This window comes from Pollachius pollachius, assembly GCF_949987615.1.
Source record: "Pollachius pollachius genome assembly, chromosome: 2".
Classification (NCBI taxonomy): domain Eukaryota; kingdom Metazoa; phylum Chordata; class Actinopteri; order Gadiformes; family Gadidae; genus Pollachius; species Pollachius pollachius.
The window spans coordinates 8,730,394-8,750,393 of record NC_136935.1 but is presented as its reverse complement, the minus strand read 5'-3'; the positions used below and the strand labels follow the sequence as shown (position 1 = coordinate 8,750,393).

At 48.6% G+C, this 20,000-nt stretch overlaps 2 protein-coding genes across 2 annotated transcripts in view; one reads left to right on the top strand and one right to left on the bottom strand.

The window, feature by feature from the left end:
- hectd2 (HECT domain containing 2) overlaps positions 1-8,140 on the top strand; it is a 14,126-nt gene extending 5,986 nt beyond the window's left edge. The window contains exons 9-22 of the mRNA XM_079729065.1: positions 1-145; positions 593-710; positions 950-1,046; positions 1,346-1,453; positions 1,931-2,063; positions 2,211-2,299; positions 2,650-2,714; positions 3,003-3,096; positions 5,023-5,097; positions 5,485-5,572; positions 5,896-6,002; positions 6,144-6,259; positions 6,486-6,629; positions 7,078-8,140. The exon at positions 1-145 is cut by the window's left edge and continues 4 nt beyond it. Coding sequence (XP_079585191.1) covers positions 1-145; positions 593-710; positions 950-1,046; positions 1,346-1,453; positions 1,931-2,063; positions 2,211-2,299; positions 2,650-2,714; positions 3,003-3,096; positions 5,023-5,097; positions 5,485-5,572; positions 5,896-6,002; positions 6,144-6,259; positions 6,486-6,629; positions 7,078-7,198 — 1,500 coding nt within the window. The 3' untranslated portion in view covers positions 7,199-8,140. The remainder of the gene's footprint in view (positions 146-592; positions 711-949; positions 1,047-1,345; positions 1,454-1,930; positions 2,064-2,210; positions 2,300-2,649; positions 2,715-3,002; positions 3,097-5,022; positions 5,098-5,484; positions 5,573-5,895; positions 6,003-6,143; positions 6,260-6,485; positions 6,630-7,077) is intronic.
- Positions 8,141-18,464: 10,324 nt separating this feature from the next.
- LOC307092129 (protein phosphatase 1 regulatory subunit 3C-B-like) overlaps positions 18,465-20,000 on the bottom strand; it is a 2,119-nt gene continuing 583 nt past the window's right edge. The window contains exon 2 of the mRNA XM_079759028.1: positions 18,465-19,469. Within this exon, the coding sequence (XP_079615154.1) occupies positions 18,506-19,469 (964 nt within the window). The 3' untranslated portion in view covers positions 18,465-18,505. The remainder of the gene's footprint in view (positions 19,470-20,000) is intronic.

The following is a 20,000-nucleotide window of genomic DNA, read 5'->3' as shown; positions in this document are numbered from 1 at the left end:
CCCCCCAGGAGGTTCCTCCAGCTGGTCCAGAGGATCCTCCACCTGATCTCCACCCGTCTGTTCCCGTGTGACGGAGACGGGCTTCCTCCACCTGCCAAGACGTCCTGGTGGATCCCCACGGCAACCAAGATACTCAGCCTGCTCAGTGAGCACCCACGCACACACACACACACACACACACACACACACACACACACACACACACACACGCACACACACATGCAAACACACACACACACACACACACACACACACACACACAAGCACACACGCACACAAAGTTAAAAAGAAAATCAATCAACCCTCTCCTCCTCTCTCCTCCCCCCCTCTCCCCTATCTCCTCTTTACTCCTCTCCTCCTCCCCTCTCTCCCCTCCTCCTCTCCTCCCCTCTCTCCTCCTCCCCTGTCGCCTCCTCCTCTCCTCCCCTCTCTCCTCCTCCCCTCTCTCCCCTCCTCCTCTCCTCCCCTCTCTCCTCCTCCCCTGTCGCCTCCTCCTCTCTTCCCCTCTCTCCTCCTCCCCTCTCTCCCCTCCTCCCCTCTCTCCCCTCTCCTCTCCTCCCCTCTCTCCTCCTCCCCTGTCTCCTCCTCTCAGATGCAGCTAACAGCCTGTCCTCTCCAGCCATCATGTCCTTCACAGAGTTCTACAGTGTGGGTCTGGAGCAGGTGGACATCATGGAGCAGTACCGCAGCTGGCAGCTCCACGGCCCCAGGTCCCGCCCCTCACCTGTCAATCATCTCTGGCCTCTACATCCGTTCTCCGTTCACCCCCTCTGATCAGCTGTTTCTCCTTTACCCCTCCTCTGCTCCCTCCTTTCACCTCCTCCTCTCCTCTCCTCTCTTCTCCTCTCCTCTTCTCTCCTCTCCACTCTCTTCTCATCTCTTCTCCTCTCCTCCTCTTTTTCTCTCCTCTCCTTTTCTCCTCCTCCCCTCCGCCTCCTCTCCTCCTCAGGTTCTCCTTCTGTCAGTACCCCTTCATCTTGTCCTCTGTGGTGAAGAAGGCGATCCTCCAGAGGGACTCAGAGCTGCAGATGATCAGAGAGGCTCGGGTACGAAAAGTGAAGAGAGTCATCAACCGATGCACACTGACTGGGTCGAAACTGATGAAGACGATATACATGTTTATGATCATTCACTTTGTGTGTGTGTGTGTGTGTGTGTGTGTGTGTGTGTGTGTGTGTCTCATGTGTGTGTGCATGCATGTGTATTGAACCTTGTGCGTGTGAGTCTGTGTGTGCGTGTGTGTGTGTGTGTGTTTGTTTCTGTGTGCGTGGGTGTCTCTGTGTGTTTGTGTGTGCGTGTGTGTGTCTCTGTGTGTGCGTGTGTGTGTGTGTGTGTGTGACCACAGAACAGTCTGGTCACTAAGGTTTCCCGCAGACAGAGAGTAGACGTGAACATCCTGTTCCTCAACATCAAAGTCAGAAGATCTCAACTTCTGCATGACTCTCTGGAGGAGGTGCACACACACACACATGCACACACACGCAGACACATATTCACACGCACACACACATACACACATAAATACATTCATACATTATCGCTATTACCTTGAATAATTTGTTTAAAATATATTTCCGCTCCTCCTCTGTCATCCTCTCTTCCTCTCTGCTCCTCCTCCTCTCCTCCTCTCCTCTCTCCTCCTCCTCTCTTTTCCTCTCCTCTCTCCTCTGCTCCTCCTCCTCTCCTCCTCCTCCTCCTCTCCTCCTCCTCTCTCCTCTCCTCCTCCTCTCCTCCTCTCTTATCCTCTCCTCTCTCCTCTCCTCCTCTCCTCCTCTCCTCTCTCCTCCTCCTCTTATCCTCTCCTCTCTCCTCTCTTATCCGCTTCTCCTCCTCTCCTCCTCCTCCTCCTCTCCTCTTCCTCCTCCTCTCCTCTCTCCTCTCCTCCTCCTCCTCCTCCTCCTTTCCTCTCTCCTCTCCTCCTCTCCTCTAGCTGTCGAGGAAGAGGAGTGACCTGAAGAAGAAGCTTCGGGTGTCCTTCGTGGGGGAGGCGGGGCTGGACAGAGGAGGTCTCACGAAGGAGTGGTTCCTCCTGCTGCTCCGACACGTCTTCCAGCCCGACTACGGTACACTCCCCCACGCCTCCTCCTATCTCCTCCCCTATGCATCCTCTCTCTCTCTCTCTCTCTCTCTCTCTCTCTCTCGCTCTCTCCTCTCTGCATCCCTCCCTCCCTCCCCCCAGCGTGTGCTCTGATTGGTCGGTTGTGATGCAGGTATGTTCACCTACCAGAAGGACTCGCGATGTCATTGGTTCAGCAGCTGGAAGTCTGACAACTGTTCAGAGTTCCGATTGGTCGGCACTGTATCCTGCAAGTTAGACATTGTATATATTATATAGAATATGGTCTTTATAGTTATAATTGATCTATTTTATATTTAACATGTTTGTGTAAGTTAGCGTCCTTGGCGTGTGTGTGTGTTTATAAGTTAGTGTGTCCTTAGCATGTTTGTGTGTGTTGCCGTGTGTTGGCGTGTGTGTGTGTGTGTGTGTGTGTGTGTGTGTTTGTGTGTAAGCATGTCGTTAGTGTGTGTATGTGTGTGCGTGTGTGTTAGTGGTTCCTTAGTGTGTGTGTAAGTAAGCGTGCCCTCAGCGTGTGTGTCTGTTAGCGTGTCCTTAGTGTGTGTGTGTGTTAGTTTCCTTAGCATTTTCAGCTGATGGGTCTCGCCGTGTACAACAGCATCGCTCTGGACGTCCACTTCCCCCTCTACTGCTACAGGTGTGTGTGTGTGTGTGTGTGTGTGTGTTCAGTGTGTGTGTGTTCAGTGTGTTTGTGTGTGTGTGTGTATTCAGTGTTTGTGTGTTCAGTGTGTGTATTTGTGTGTTCAGTTTGTGTGTGTTCAGTGTCTGTGTGTGTGTTCAGTGCCTGTGTGTGTATTCAGTATTTGTGTGTGTGTGTGTGTGTTCAGTGTGTGTGTGTGTGTGTGTGTGTGTGTGCGCGTGTGTGTGTGTGTGTTCAGTGTGTGCGTGTGTTCAGTGTGTGTTAACCAAGTCTCTGATCATGAAGAAAGCTGCTGACTCCGCCCACCGCGCCATGTGACCAGAACGCCCCGGTTGGCATGGCAACAGCCACAATGGAGGACCTAAGACAGATAATGCCGGTAGGAGCTTCACTCTGCCCCGGCCCTTTAGCAAGGGGTTACTGGGTGGACTGGGCAGCTCCCAGTAGAACCAGGAGGTATGGAGCTCCACCTCCAGCAGGAGGTGCTGCCGGCTGCTCCTACCCCTCCAGGAGGAGGCTCTGCTGTCTGCTCCCCCTCCAGGAGGCGGCGCTGAAGGCTGCTCCTCCCCCTCCAGGAGGAGGCGGTGCTGTCTGCTCCCCCTCCAGGAGGAGGTGCTGCAGGCTGCTCCTCCCCCTCCAGGAGGAGGCGCTGCCGTCTGCTCCTCCCCCTCCAGGAGGAGGCGCTGCCGTCTGCTCCCCCTCCAGGAGGAGGCGGTGCAGTATGCGCACCCAGACCAGCTCTATTGATAGCTCTCTCTCTGCGACCGCTTCTCCGGAGTCCGAGCTCTGATGTCAGACCCTGAGGACGGACAGGGGTCACCTCCCGTCAGACCTCAGGACCTCCTGGGGGTCTCAGACCTCAGGACCTCCTGGGGGTCTCAGACCTCAGGACCTCCTGGGGGTCTCAGACCTCAGGACCTCCTGGGGGTCTCAGGACCTCCTGGGGGTCTCAGACCTCAGGACCTCCTGGGGGTCTCAGACCTCAGGACCTCCTGGGGGTCTCAGACCTCAGGACCTCCTGGGGGTCTCAGACCTCAGGACCTCCTGGGGGTCTCAGACCTCTTGACTTGCTGGGGGGGGGTGGGGAGGGTCTCAGACTAGCAGCTAGCTGAAGGCTACAAGTGGCTAACCAAGCTATGCTGACACCTTATTTCCAACAGATGTTTCCCTCATGAACTGACTTGACCACACTTTACTGTATTACATAACACTGTAGACGCCCCCCACCTCTCTCTCTCTCTCTCTCTCTCTCTCCCTCTCTCTCTCAGAATAACCGAGTCATTGAGCCAGTCACGTATCCACATTCTTGCCAGTCACACACATCCACACACACACACACACTCACTCACTCACACACACATCCACACACACACACACACACACACACACGGAGTAGCTGCAGGCTGCTCCCCCTCCAGGAGGAGGCGCTGCAGGCTGCTCCTCCGTGTGTGTAACACCGTAGACGCTCCTCTCTCTCTCTCTCTCTCTCTCTCTCTCTCTCTCTCTCTGTCTCTGTCAGACAAACACATTCACACACACACTAGGAACACTGAGCCAACAATAAAGTCTGGGTTACCCTAACCCTTTTTACACTGCCAAGCCGGTTCGGATCCAGCAATTTCCCTGCCTTGCCTGTGTAAACTGAGAGGGTAAAATCCCACGACGTCACGGAGCGGGCTTTCTTGGTTCAACTGAGAAGGCGGGGCTGCGCACGGAAAGTAGACCTCTTTAGAACAATTTGCATACAACAAATGTTTTTATTATCGCATGCAAGAATTAGTATACATCCAGTGTAGGCAAAAAAGGCGATTAAATATTTCCAATTGCAAAAACGCCAACATATTCTTTATTTTGCTGCCCACTTTTTTTTTATCCAGAAGTTAAAAAATGTCTTTCTCGTAGATCTTCCTCGTCTTCAGTTAATGTGAATGCATCTCCTTCGCTCACATGATCAGCAGCTTGTGGATTTCACTGTCTCTCCAGTTAGAACTACTCATGTTGATATCGCTGCGTTGTCTCTGTCTAGACAACCCAGGTACACCTCTACCCAAGTCCCGCCCCTGGAACCGCTGAGCCGTCTAATCACATTTACATCAGAATGAAACTGCCAATGTGTGTAGGGTCCGGGAGAGTAAATTGGGGTGCTAGCTCAAACTGGCGATTTACCTCGGGCAGTGTAAACACGTGGACAATGCCAGGAAAAAGGCGTGCATTAGTTGGGCGTATTTGGCAGTGTAAAAACGTATTCTCTCTCTCTCTCTCTCTCTCTCTCTCTCTCTCTCTCTCTCTCTCTCTCTCTCTCTAGGACCTGGCCAAGGGTCTAGGAGAGCTGTTGAGCTATGAGGGGAACGTGGAGGAAGACTTCTACCTCAGCTTCCAGGTACACCAGCTCTCTCTCCCCAGGTAGGGCCTCTCTCTCTCCTGGTACCCAGAGCCCCTCTCTCTCCTGGTAGAACCTCTCTCTCCTGGTACCCAGAGCCTCTCTCTCCCCGGGTAGGGCCTCTCTCTCTCCTGGTAGGGCCTCTCTCTCTTCTGGTAGGGCCTCTCTCTCTCCTGGTACACAGAGCCTCTCTCTCCTGGTACCCAGAGCCCCTCTCTCTCCTGGTAGAGCCTCTCTCTCTCCTTGTACCAAGAGCCTCTCTCTCCCCAGGTAGGGCCTCTCTCTCTCCTGGTACCCAGGGCCTCTCTCTCTCCTGGTACCCAGAGCCCCTCTCTCTCCTGGTAGGGCCTCTCTCTCTCCTGGTACCCAGAGCCTCTCTCTCCCCAGGTCCTGCAGGAGGAGATGGGTGTCATTCGCTCCTTCAACCTGAAGCCTGGAGGAGACAAGATCCCAGTGAACAACCACAACAGGAAGGGTGAGACACACGCACACACACACACACAGACACACACACACACACACACAAACACAAACACACACACAGACACACACACACAATACCCACACACAAACACACTCACACACACATACACACACACACACACACACACACACGCACACACACACATGGACACACACACGCGCACATGGACACACACAGACACACATGTATGTACGCATTCACACACACATGCGCACACACAGACAGACACACACAGGCAAACACACACTCATACACAGACAGACACACACGCACACCCATCCTCCCTCCCTCAGTGAGGTGTCTGTCCCCCCCAGAGTTCGTCCAGCTGTACACGGACCACCTACTCAACAGGTGTGTGTCCCGGCAGTTCGCCGCCTTCTACCGCGGCTTCCACAGCGTGTGTGCATCCAACGCACTCATGGTCAGTGTGTGTGTGTCTCCTGTTGGAACGAGACGTACTTCCTGTGAGTGTGTATGTGTGTGTGTGTTGGCTTCTGTTGTCTTACCTGTGTGAGTGTGTGTGTGTGTGTGTGTGTGTGTGTGTGTGTGTGTGTGTGTGTAGCTGCTGAGGTGTGAGGAGGTGGAGGTCTTGGTCTGTGGGAGTCCTGACCTGGACATGACTGCTCTGCAGAGAGCTGCTCAGTACGAAGGCTTCACCGAGACGGACCCCACAGTCAGGTAACTCCAGCACATAGACCCCACCGTGAGGTAACTCCAGCACATAGACCCCACCGTGAGGTAACTCCAGCACATAGACCCCACCGTGAGGTAACTCCAGCACATAGACCCCACCGTGTGGTAACTCCACCACATAGACCCCACCGTGAGGTAACTCCAGCACATAGACCCCACCGTGGGGTAACCCATTACAGTGACATCACGGTGATATCACGCGTTGCCCCAGGGCTTTCTGGGAGGTGGTGCAGGCGTTGCCGTTGGAGATGCAGAGGAAGCTGCTCCGTTTCGCGACAGGAAGTGACCGCGCCCCAGTGGGGGGGCTGGCCGGCCTCCGCCTCAAGGTCTCTAGGATGGACGTCTCCACAGACTGGTAACCTGACTAACCTTATCTTAACCTTAACTATCCCGATCTTAACTAACCTGACCTCAACCATACCTAAACTAACCTTAACTTAACTTACCTAAACTAACGTGATCCAAACTAACCTTATCTAAACTATCCTTAACTTAACTTACTTTACCTAAACTATCCTTCACTTAACTTACCTTACCTAAACTATCCTCAACTTATCTTACCTTACCTAAACTATCCTCAACTTAAATGACCTTACCAAAACTAACCTTGCATAAACTAACGTGATCCAAACTAACCCTATCTTAACCAACAAACTAACCCTATCTTCCTCTCCATCACTCTCCCTCACTCCCTTTCTCTCTTTCTTTGTCTCTCTCTCTCTCTTTGTCTCTCTCTTTGTCTCTCTCTCTCTCTCTCTCTCTCTCTCTCTCTCTCTCTCTCTCTCTCTCTCTCTCTCTCTCAGGCTGCCTGTCTCCCACACCTGTTTCAACCAGATCTGTCTTCCTCCGTACCGAAGTCGCAAGGCTCTCCGACACAAACTCACCATCGCCATCTCCAACGCAGAGGGCTTCGGCCTGGAGTAGACACGCACGCATGCACGCGCACAGATATAGACACAGGCCCAAACAAACACGCACACGATTGAGACATGAATTGTAAAGTTCAGTTTCTTAATGACTGAATTACTCTGATTGATTTATTGTATTTTATACATTTTGCTCTTTTATTTTGATTCCATTTTGAACGAGGTTTGACCATAGAAATAGACATCTATGTTCATATCTGTTTATATTATATCTATATCTATATCTAGCTTTATCTTTATCTATCTATATATATATATAACACTATCTCTATCTATATCTATAACTATCTGCCTGAGATGGGGGGCGAGATGGAGGGCGGTTCCTCAGGTGGATCCATGGTTCCTCAGGTGGAACTGCGGTTCCTTATGTTCAGAGCAGCTCTACGGCACCGCTCTGCTTGGCTAGTTGAAGAGCGCTGAGCTAGCCTTGGTTAGCGCTGAGCTAGACTTGGTTAGCACTGAGCTAGCAGTGGTTAGCGCCTCGTTGTAGTGCTGCAATGCCATCCCAAAAAAACAAATAATTGCTTTGAACATTATTATTATTAGGATCATATTTATATTGTAATGTTATATGTTGTTACTGGTTCTTAGTAGCAGTAAGCTAACTGGTTCTTAGTAGCAGTAAGCTAACTGGTTCTTATTAGCAGTAGGCTAACTGGTTCTTAGTGGAGGTAAGCGAACTGGTTCTTAGTAGAGGTAAGCTAACGGGTTCTTAGTAGGGGTAAGCCAACTGGTTCTAAGTAGCATTAAGCTAACTGGTTCTAAGTGGAGGTAAGCTAACTAGTTCTTAGTGGAGGTACGCTAACTGGTTCTTAGCAGCAGTAGGCTAACTGGTTTTATTAGCGTTAAGCTAACTGGTTCTTAGTGAAGGTAAGCTAACTGGTTCTTAGTAGCTGTAGGCTAACTGGTTCTTATTAGCGTTAAGCTAACTTGTTCTTAGTGGAGGTAAGCTAACTGGTTCTTAGTAGCGTTAAGGCTATGTGTAGAAGGCTGTGTAGAGGCTAGGGTCAGGGCTGTGTAGAGGCTAGGGTCAGGGTGAGGGCTAGGGAGAGGCTAGGGTCAGGGTGAGGGCTGTGTAGAGGCTAGGGTCAGGGTGAGGGCTGTGTAGAGGCTACGGTCAGGGTGAGGGCTAGGGAGAGGCTAGGGTCAGGGTGAGGGCTGTGTAGAGGCTACGGTCAGGGTGGGGGCTGTGTAGAAGCTAGGCTCAGGGTGAGGGCTAGGGAGAGGCTGCGGTCCAGATCCAGCTATGTTTATAGCAGGGTTATAAACATCCCGTTCCGTCCTCAGACTTGAGACCTCTGGCCGGGTCCAGCAGGTAAAAGTGTTTGCTGATGTTTTCACCATCAGGGAGTCTGAGAGTCTGTCTCCCAAGAGTCCCGCTAGAGGTGTTCTGGTCTGTGTCCTGTACTGCCGAGCTGGTTGAGCTGGTAGTTGTACTAGTGAATGGGTAACGCACACACAAACACACACACATCTGAAAACACACTGTTCGTTTTTTGAGGTAAAATGTTACATCATAAATGCAGAACATCCCATAATATTCCATAATTCTCTGTGGTTCCCCTCTTTTGACCCCGTATTGTTGATCTAACCATGATATGTGGGCCGCCCACGGCCGCTGGCTCCGGACTTTGCAGAACTTCTAATTACCTCAGCCTCATTATCTCAGCCTCACTCTGACTCAGCAGAACCTCTCATGACCTCAGCCTCACCCTGACTCAGCAGAACCTCTAATTACCTCAGCCTCATTACCTCAGCCTCATTATCTCAGCCTCATTACCTCAGCCTCATTATCTCAGCCTCACTCTGTTGGTGTTTCTTCTCGTTAGGAACCAGTAGAACGTCTTAGATCGATGTTTCTGTTTCCCGTCGTTGGGCTTGTGGATTGTGATGACTGAATTCATGAAGTTTCTAATGTTAGGAACAGCCAACACTCTGGTTAATGGAAGCTGTCCTCCCTGGAGGTCCGTGGGCCTCTGAAGACCTCGAGGATACACCCCAGGCCTTGTTTTGTGTTGCGTTTTGTTGGGTTGCGTTTTGTTGGGTTGCGTTGTGTTGTATTGATGATGTCGTTGCTTTGTCCCAGACAACACGTGTCAAACTCATGAGATTCACAATAAATACCAAGTTGCTCCTCAAACTGGATTGCATTATTTCGGTATTCTTATTTGTGTGCATGGGTAGGTATATACAGATATCTAAGATAACGACAAATAACGATGTCGTAAGACGATGTCCTGCCTCTCACAGCATTCGGCGGGCATGCCATGAGTATCAGCGTGACAACAAGGATCAATCAAAGCACATGGAAACATGGGCCGACACCTGACAGCATCTACTCGAAGAGGTATCACAGTATGTACCTGGAGAATATTTACCTGAAGAGGTATCACAGTATTGACCTGGAAAGCATTTACCTGGTTTACCTGACAGGTAACAACATTTTACTTGGCTGGTCATGGACACTGATACATAACTCTGCAACGGTTGCGGAGTCCCCCTCTCTGACTCTCTCTGTCTTTCTCTCTTTCTCTTTCTCTTTGTCTCATTCTCTGTGTCTCTATCTCTGTCTGTCTCTCTCTCTGTCTTGCTGTCTCCTTCTCTTTTTCTCATTCTCTGTCTCTCTCTCTGTACCTCTGTCTCTCTCTGTCCCTCTCCCTGTCTCTCTCTCTCTCTCTCTCTCTCTCTCTCTCTCTCTCTCTCTCTCTCTCTCTCTGTCTGTCTGTCTGTCTCTCTCATGTTAGGGGCCCTATTTTAACGGTCTGAAAAGCAAGTGAGAGGCGCAAAACGGAAGTAGCTTTGTGGGCGGGGCTCTGCCGCTGTTGCTATTATACCAGCATATAAATTATTCTTGCGCCGGACGCAAATCTAAAAAGGGTTGCCCTGAAGAATCCTAATTACCCGTAGGTGTGGTTTGGGCGTAACGTGCAATAAACCATTGAGAGTGCCATCTCTCATCCCCTTTAAGAGCCATGAGCGCATTTGAATCTGACGAGTTGTTATTTTGACAGCGCGTTTACAGTCTCCGATGAGACTGTAATGCATGACCACATGAATTTCAAACTTAAAATGGATCAGTTTATGGCCAAATAATATGCCGTAATTCACACATGGAATATTGTTTCTTCTACAACTTCTGAAATACTGAGTGGTCGTGTAAATTGCTGCAAAGAAAACTAACTCACATATGATATGTGGTCCTGTGGCCGCAGCATCTATTTAATGATATGCGGCAATACATTAACACACATTGTTTCTTACCAGTATTGTATACATTATCGTTATCGACTTGTGTTTTTAATATGCATGTGTCCCCCCGTTAATGTACATTGCCATGGACTGTATTATGCATTACGTGTTTAGTTTGCGTGTGTTTAAAAAGATGGCTACACACACGCGCGCCTGCATTCATTCATTCTTTTTAACACTCTTTCTAATTACTCGCGGTAAAATGATGTTTTCTCACGATCAAATACTCATCAATCCTATGAGTTATGGGCTTGTACACAATGTCTGTGTCAAGAAAAGATGTGCTGGCTGTACGGTGTTTGCAGAAGCATTGATTTAAATACAACTTATTACCGCTGTATCAGCTGTTCTTTCCCAAATAATGTAACCAACGTTATCATTTAGGCTACCGTAAAACGAGATTTTTTTTTGGAAGGCTAGGATATAGCCTACATTGCTCGAGTTTATCATTGTTATATTATTATTTTAACGCATGGCATAGCCTAGCCTACTACAGTGTTCATTCATGCAGCCCCTACGGAAAAAATGTTGCAGTTCCGACCTGCCACTACGTCAAAATAGCAACACCAACTGCGCTATCCGCTAGTGCACTTAGACCAGGTAGTTGTCGGTCAGTTGCACAACTGCTTTATCGATCTGTAAGATAGCACCATGTATCATTTGCGCCGGAACACGCCTCTGCTTTTCGCCGACAGTGGCGCAGGTTTTCTGCGGAGGAAAATCAGCTTTGCGCCGGGTGCAAACTAGCAAAGATACATGCGTCGGTGAAGAAAGAAAATTGAGCTGGATGCAAGATAGGGCCCTAGGGATTCGTGTGGTAACAGTAGGGATCGTGCTGGTATGGGTGAGGGATCGTCGTGGTAACAGGACTCCCTGTGTCCCTGGACGACCAGTGTCAGAGACACAAATAGAAAGTCAAACACGTGGAGAACGCAGCGATCAGGGTCAGGGGGGGTTGAGAGTGCACGTGATCCGCTTACAACTCAACCAGTCTCCAGCACACTCGGGTCAAGATACATGAAACACAGACACACACAGACAGACAGTTTGGCCCAACGAGCTAACGCTAATGAAATAGACACTACTTCTAGAGCTTTGATCAGAGGCTGCTGGATGTATTAAGACTACATCAGGTCTGCCTGAGGTCCCACCTCCTCAGTTTGGTGAGGTGGGGATTGCCTTTAACTCTTAAAGAGAGTCCACTGCGCTGATAAAAAAAATATTGAAATCTTTACAGCCTATCGATATATTGCACCTGGGGGGGGGGGGGGGGGGGGGGGGGGGGGGGGGGTAGGTTCAGAATATCGCTTGTAAAATAAATTAAAATCTTTCGATATATTGAATCTGGGGGGTAGGTTCAATATTACGCTTGAAAAAAAATAAAAATAATCTAGCGATATATTGAACCTGGGGGGGTAGCTTCAATATATTGCTTGAAAAAAAATATATGTAAAGCCTAACGATATATTGAACCTGGGGGGGTAGGTTCAATATATTGTTTGAAAAAATAAATAAACTATATAGCCTATTGATAAATCAAACTGGGGGGGAAGGTTCAATATATTGAACCTTGGGGGGTAGGTTCAATATATCACTTGAAAAAAAATCGATCAAGCCTATCGATATATTGAACCTGGGGGGGGTAGGGTCGATATATCATTTGAAAAAATACATAAACTATATAGCCTACTGATATATCGAACCTGGGGAGGTAGGTTCAATATGTTGAACCTGGGGGGGTAGGTTCAATATGTTGAACCTGGGGGTGGTAGGTGCAATATATTGCTTGAAAAAAAAAGGATAAGGGTTAGATCTGAAACTTAGCCCGACTTGATGATTCAGATCCTAGATTATGGGAGGTGGTCCACAAAAGCTTACATGGTCGGAACAACGGGATGTCGGGCCGAGGGTTTCTTTTTTGCCTGCCTGCAAGATGCGCATCGTATTGTTGTTGTTTTAAGAGACGGTGAAAAGCAGGGTAAGATTACAGTCTGTTTCCAAAACCATTTAGCTGATGTTGAAAAATAAACTAACATTTATCTTGTTTTGTAGTGAGTAAAAGTTAGCAGCAGGTTTGATATTCGCCGGATATTCGGTTTTGACTTACCCCGCAATCTGATTAATCAACACAATTTCATTACAATTTACGGGTGTAGTATGTTGAGGACAGTTTAGGACACCGTATCGACAAAAAACACAACAACATTAACTGTTGCCATCGATATCTGTGAGAGAACAGCACATACATCTACCTTCCGGCTGCTCTCTGTCTTAGGGACCGTCTACAAATCACACCCCCCAGACTGGTGTTATAGACTTCTACTGCTACTTACTACAGATAACACTTTGCTGATATCTCTCATTATAGTGAAACAGGATGCAATTAATAGTTTTAAATATTCACGAAAAATCAATAGAAATAAATGTTCTCATTCTGATTGCTGTATTAGTTGCCAGTGGTGGGCTGTTACTTACTACAGGTGATTATTTGTTATTACACGGCTCTTTTCAATGCAGTGGAACGCTCCGTTCACCTGCATGTGCCCCTCACAACGTCCGGCGGTGAATTATATTTGATAATTCACCGTTGCTTAGTATAATTCACCGCTGTCAAGGAAAGTGGATTTTTTGCCGTCTTTCGTATCACTCCGCAAGTAGTCCGGTAACATATCAACCCCAGCGTACTCGGTTGCTAAGCGACGTCAACGTCTTTGGAGGACCATTTCTCTGCTGATCAACACTACGAATGGTGGTAACAAATACATTTTAAAAAGACACACCGTGTGAAGTTATTTTTCCGTTTTGGCAAGTAGCCGTGTAATAAGCGGGATAATGTATAGTTATTATCGAAAATAAGCCCCTTCAGGGCGAAGCAAGTAACCTGCGCTTCGCGTCGGTGTCCGGTTCGCCTTGTCAGGGCTTATTTTCCCGATAATGACCGGCTTTCTATACATTATCCCATTCATATTTTGCATTTTAGCAAGTCAGTATGCAATTAATAGTTTAAAATATTCACCAAAAATCATTAAAAATAAATATTTTGCATTCTGATTGCTGTAGTAGTTAGCACACTTTTTTTTTCAATCATGTAGTATGATGTCAGATTGTTGCATTTTGGATGGATAATATTTGTGTAAATGTAGTCTGATGTAAGGCTCCATATTTCATTCTATGGTGTACAGTATTGTGGATTTAGTATTTTATAGAATTTGATATAGCCATTTCTATAGTATTAATACTGTATGTAAAATTACACTTTGTTTGAACAACAGTTGCATTTATTATTCATGTAAATGGAGTCGGCTGGAAGGCCCCATGTTTCAATTTTAGCTGTAAATTTAGGTTAAATTGTGGATATAGTATTATGTAAAATTTCCCATTGTCTGTAGGGATATAGTATGGATACTAATATGTAAGGTATGTAAGATTACACAATACATTTTGTTTGAACAAGGGTAATTCATTATTTAAAATAAAGATGCATATATTGCAAATCTTGTTCCATGCACCCTTTTTTGAATTAGAGCCCCTGTCCCTCAAAGGTCTCTGCACGGCTCTTAAACTCGTGCACACTGCAGCTGCACACAGAGTACTCACTCATATATACCAGAATACACACTCATGTACTCAGTGTTGTGCCTGAACGCGTTCACTGAACGAAAGTTCATGAACTCGTTCATATTTTGGGCGAACGTGAACTGAACGTACTGTATTACTGCCTGATGAACGTTACTGTGAACTCGTTCATTCTGGTGTCAGTGAACGGCACGCTCACTCGGTTTAACTTCGTTCAATGGGGGGGTTATTTCTCTATCAACACGGCGGATGCGCACGCAGATCGCCGTGTTGTTTGACCGGTTGCCATGGTAATCTCCGTGCGGTTCATTTGCAGTTGAGGTGTTGCCAGTTTACTGTTACATTAAACTGTAATCAGAAAAGGTGGTTATATGCTATAGACCCTATAGTATCTGTCATATAAAGGCTGGGACGAATTTCATATTATAAATATGTACACTTTATTTTGAAAGTATAGACCGGCGCGATTCCCATTGAAACGAATGGCGCGGTGATTGTTCTTCAAAACGAGAGCTGTTAAATTGTGGAAAATGAATTAAACTGTAATCAGACAAAGCGGTTGTATGCTATAGACCCTAGAGTATTTGTGGTATAAAGGCTCAGACGAATTTCGAATTATAAATATGTACAATCCATAACGTTAGCTCTCTGGCTCATAGCTCAGCGGAGTAGATTACCTCCTAGAATCATTGCTTGTTGGCCGGAAACGGAAAGGGGGGCTGTTCACGTTTGGTTGTAGTCTTTTCGCTCTGTTCTCCGTCTCATCAGTAGGGCTAGAACCGAGCGAAAAGACCACAATCAAACGTGAACACCCCCCCTTTCCGTTTCCGCCAACGAGCAATGAGTCTTCCAACAGAAATCAATGGGATTTACAAAATGCGCTAAATGTGCAATAAAACACGATAGAAACTGTATTTCGCTACGATACTTGATTCAACCACTCTATATCATCCTAGACAAACCACAAAGGGGGCTCAATGTTCAAAATACCGGAAAGAATGAAAAGCTCACAGCAACATATTGAAAAAAAATTTGAATTATGAACGTTTAACTGAACTAGTTCATTTTAAAATTTGTGAACTGAACTTTGAACTAGTTCACGAAGAAAGTGAAGTTTCCCAACACTGCATGTACTACCAGAGTACACACTAATATACTGCTACAGTACACACTAATATACCTACAGTACACACTCATATACTACCAGAGTACACACTAATATACTACTACATTCCACACTGGATCTGCCAAACATTGCACTGCACTAAGTCAGCTGTAGTGAGGTGAGTCCAGGTGAGTCCAGGTCTGTCCAGGTGAGTCCAGGTGAGTCCAGGTCGGTCCAGGCGAGTCCAGATGAGTCCAGGGAGTCCAGGTCTGTCCAGGTGAGTCCAGGTGAGTCCAGGTCTGTCCAGGTGAGTCCAGGGAGTTCAGGTGAGTCCAGGTGAGTCCAGGTGAGTCCAGGGAGTCCAGGTCTGTCCAGGTCAGTCCAGGTCAGTCCAGGTGGGTCCAGGCGGGTCCAGGTCTGTCCAGGTGAGTCCAGGTCAGTCCAGGTGGGTCCAGGCGGGTCCAGGTCTGTCCAGGTGAGTCCAGGTCAGTCCAGGCGGGTCCAGGTCGGTCCAGGTCAGTCCAGGTGTGTCAGGTCCCAGCCTCCCAGCTGATTGGAGGGCGTGATCTCTGATAGCTGAAGTTGATTAGCTTTTCACGTCTTTATCAGAGCAGCTGTTGTAAAGACTTATCGCACATTATCGCTCTCCGTCTTTGGAAATTACCACGCACAATACAACAGTTTCTCCTCCTCCTGCAGACCCAACCTACTGCCCACCTGACTACCTGTCTGTCTGACTAACTGTCTGTCTGACTGTCTCTGTCTGTCTGTCTGTCTCTGTGTGTATGACTGTCTCTAATACTACCAGAGTACATACTCATATACTACTAGAGTACTCACTCATATACTACCAGAGTACTCACGCATATACTACCAAAGTACTGACTCATGTACTACCAGAGTACTGACTCATGTACTACCAGAGTACTGACTTATGTACTACCAGAGTACTAAATTATGTACTACGGGAGTACTGAGTCATGTACTACGCAGGATGGGACGAGGCAGGAATCTAGGCCAACCCTCTCAGTGTAGCCTGAGGACAATCAATCAAACACTAACGCACACACCCACACATACAAGCAACGTGTCAACACTGTCCTGTTTTAGCTGGTTGACATACAGGGAGGTCCCAGCAAGGTGACGAGAGAGAGAGAAGGGGGGGGGGGAGAGAGAGAGAGAGAGAGAGAGAGAGAGAGAGAGAGAGGAGTTATATTCAGGGCCTTTAGTAACAGGCCTTTGTTAGCTGGATGGTACGGACAGACAGACAGACAGACAGACCGACATACAGACAGACAATGCTGTATTTATGAAGCTGTGTAAAAGGGTTTTGAAAGTCTGAAATAGCTGAGTGGTTGAAATGTGGTGTTTATGAAGCATATTTACCTTCAGTCCCACTGCTGTTCAAACACTGTACACACAAACACACACACACACACTCTCTCTCTCTCTCTCTCTCTCTCTCTCTCTCTCTCTCTCTCTCTCTATATATTTATATATATATATATATATATATATATATATATATATATATATATATATATATATATATATATACATGGATTATACACCAACAAACTACATTAATACGCACACTAAGCTATAAAGCTTAAGTTATGGTGTTTAGTGCATGTATGTGTGTGTGTGTGTGTGTGTGTGTGTGTGTGTGTGTTTGGTGGAGAGAGAGAGAAAGCGAGAGAGAGTCAGAGAACAAGACAGAGAGAGACAGACAGAGTGAGATAAACCAGCTTGTTTCAGGATATTGGGAATACTGGAGGATTGATGGCAGACGGAGCCTCTACCTTTTTTTTTAGGGGGGGGGGGGTTTATCAAAGAATCAAACCAAACTGTACCAGAAATATAGAGATTTATTTCTGCAGAGTCACATCACATGAAGGTCCAGCTGTTTCTTCTCTCTAACCACACACACATACACCCACACACAGACGAACACACACATCCGCTGCACCCTTCCTTGAGTTGGAGCCCCAGCTGAAGAGTTGTGGGTTCAATCCCTGCTGTCCTCAGAGTGTGTTGTCACAGTGTTCAGAATGAACCAATCAAGCTCTCTGGTGAGTACACCAATCCCAATCACACTCTTTCATGACATAATCAATGAGCATCCTCAGTTCCTGACTGCAAAGTTACAGCAAAGGTACAGCGAAGGTACAGCGAAGGTACAACAAAGGTACAGCGAAGGTACAGCGAAGGTACAACAAAGGTACAGCAAAGGTACAGCAAAGGTACAGCGAAGGTACAACAAAGGTACAGCAAAGGTACAGCGAAGGTACAACAAAGGTACAACAAAGGTACAGCGAAGGTACAACAAAGGTACAACAAAGGTACAGCGAAGGTACAACAAAGGTACAGCAGAGGTACCGCAAAGTTACAGTAATGTAACAGCAAAGTGGCAGCAAAGTTACAGCAAAGGTACAGAAAAGTTACTGCAAATTTACAGCAATGTTACAGCAATGTTACAGCAATGTTACAGCAAAGTTACAGCAAAATTACACCTTTTTAACCAAATGAAAATAAGGAAAGACATGAAAAGGGTAACTAACTCACTGTCTACCAGTCATCAAACTAATTCACTTACTACCAGTCATCAAACTAACTCACTGACTACCAGTCATCACACTAACTCGCTGACTACCAGTCATCAAACTAACTCTGACTACCAGTCATAAAACTAACTCACTAACTACCAGTCATAAAACTAACTCACCAACTACCAGTCATCAAACTAACTCACTGACTACCAGTCTTCAAACTAGCCATTCTTATATATATATATATATATATATGACACACATGAGTCATGTGTGTGTGTATTTAAGGTGCAAATGTTTATGCATGTTCATCTGAAACGATGTCTGACGTCCCCTTCAATATGAAGGATCATTAAAAGGTTGATGAAGGATTAACAAAGTGTTGATAAAGGTTTAACTTTATGAACTTTATTAACATTATGAACCATGATTTATGGTGGTGTCTTAGGGGGTGACTGAGGGGGTGTCTGAGGTGGTGTCTGAGGTGGTGTCTGAGGTGGTGTCTAAGGGGGTGTCTTGGGGGTGTGTTAGGGGGTGTCTTAGGTGGTGTCTGAGGTGGTGTCCGAGGTGGGGACACCCCCACCTTCAGGTAAACAGGAGCTTGCTTAACCAACAGAGCTGCGTCCTGTCTAACACATCTACTTCCTGCTGTCACTTCAGAGCCCAAACTGAACCCTGGGGGGGGGGGGGGGGGGGGGGACATGCAGAAATCAAGGTTCTACGGTTCTGAGGCTCTTCTCCTCGGTGAAGGTTCTACGGTTCTGAGGCTCTTCTCCTCGGTGAAGGTTCTACGGTTCTGAGGTTCTGCTCCTCGTGACGGTTCTCCTCACCAGTATGGCGTGCTGCCCTCCGCGGTTCCCCAGCTCTGCCAGCGGGGGAACAGCCCGCTGGAGGTACGTGGGCTGCCGAACTGGTCCAGGTCCAGGTCCATCAGGGCCAGCCCCCCCCCTGGCCCCCGGGGGTCGGGGGGTCTCCTGGGGTCGGCGGCAGTCGGGGGTGGAGCCGGGGAGCCCTGCTCCTCCTCGCAGCCCGCCGGTCGCAGCCCGTAGTTCCTCCCGTCGTTGTTGTCCCAGAACTCCTGACCCTCGACCCGGAAGCACACGCAGAACTGGACCTGGCCGCGGGCCCCGCCCCCCGCGGCGGCGGGCAGGTCCAGGGTGAAGGCGAAGGTGTCGCTGTCTGGCCCCCCGTACAGGCTGTTGACGAAGGTGCAGGGCGTGTCGCGGTGGCTGGCCCAGCCGTCCAGCGTGAGCCGCAGAACCACCGCCTTGTTGAAGCCCAGGTTGCGGACCCTGACGGTGCCGCTCAGCGCGCGGCGCTGCAGCGCGACGCTCTCCAGACACACGCCGTCCCGCCACAGCCGCGCCCGCAGAGCCAGGTAGTCGGCCGCCGGGGGCGGGAAGTCCAGGTCCAGGCCCCGCCCTGCCGGCTCCTTCGTCTCCACGGTGACCGTATCCAGGTCACTCATCTGGAACATCAGGTCCTCAGCGGCGGCGCCCCCCCGGTCCGAGAACACGTGCACGGCCGTGAGGGCGTGGCCCCGCGAGTCGGCGAACACCACCCGCTTCTTCCCACCCTGCGGGCCCCGGGGGGGGGCGCCTAGGCAGGGCCGCAGGGGGCAGGGGCCTCGGGGGGCCCTTGCCCGAAATCCCCTCTGGAGCTCCTCGTAGGAGGAGGCCAGCAGCCCCCGCAGCGGGGGGGGGGAGTTGGCGATGTAGAACCGCATGGCCACGTCCATCGGCATGACGACCGGACCCAGCATCGCAGAGGAACCGAAGGACTGGAGGAGACTGGAGGGACGGGGGACGGAGGTGGGAGGGGAGAGGGAGGAGGGGAGGAGAGGAGGGAGGCGGAGGGAGGAGAGGAGAGAGGGAGGGAGTAGGGAGGAGGGAAGGAGGGAGGAGGGAGAGTAGGGAGGGAGAGAGGAGGGAGGAGGGAGAGAGGAGGGAGAGGAGGGAGAGGAGGGAGAGGAGGGAGGGAGGAGGGAGAGGAGAGAGGGAGGGAGTAGGGAGGAGGGAAGGAGGGAGAGAGGAGGGAGTGAGGGAGAGGGAGGAGGACAGAGTGTACAGTTTTCAGACCTGAAAGATTTCATAAAGTTGGACCTTCAACTTCCTCCTAGAGAACATTAAGACTAGAGAACATCAAGAATAGAGAACATCAAGAATAGAGAACATTAAGACTAGAGAACATTAAGACTAGAGAACATTAACACTCTAGAGAACATTAACACTCTAGAGAACATTAAGAATCTAGAGAACATTAACACTCTAGAGAACATTAAGACTAGAGAACATTAAGACTAGAGAACATTAAGACTAGAG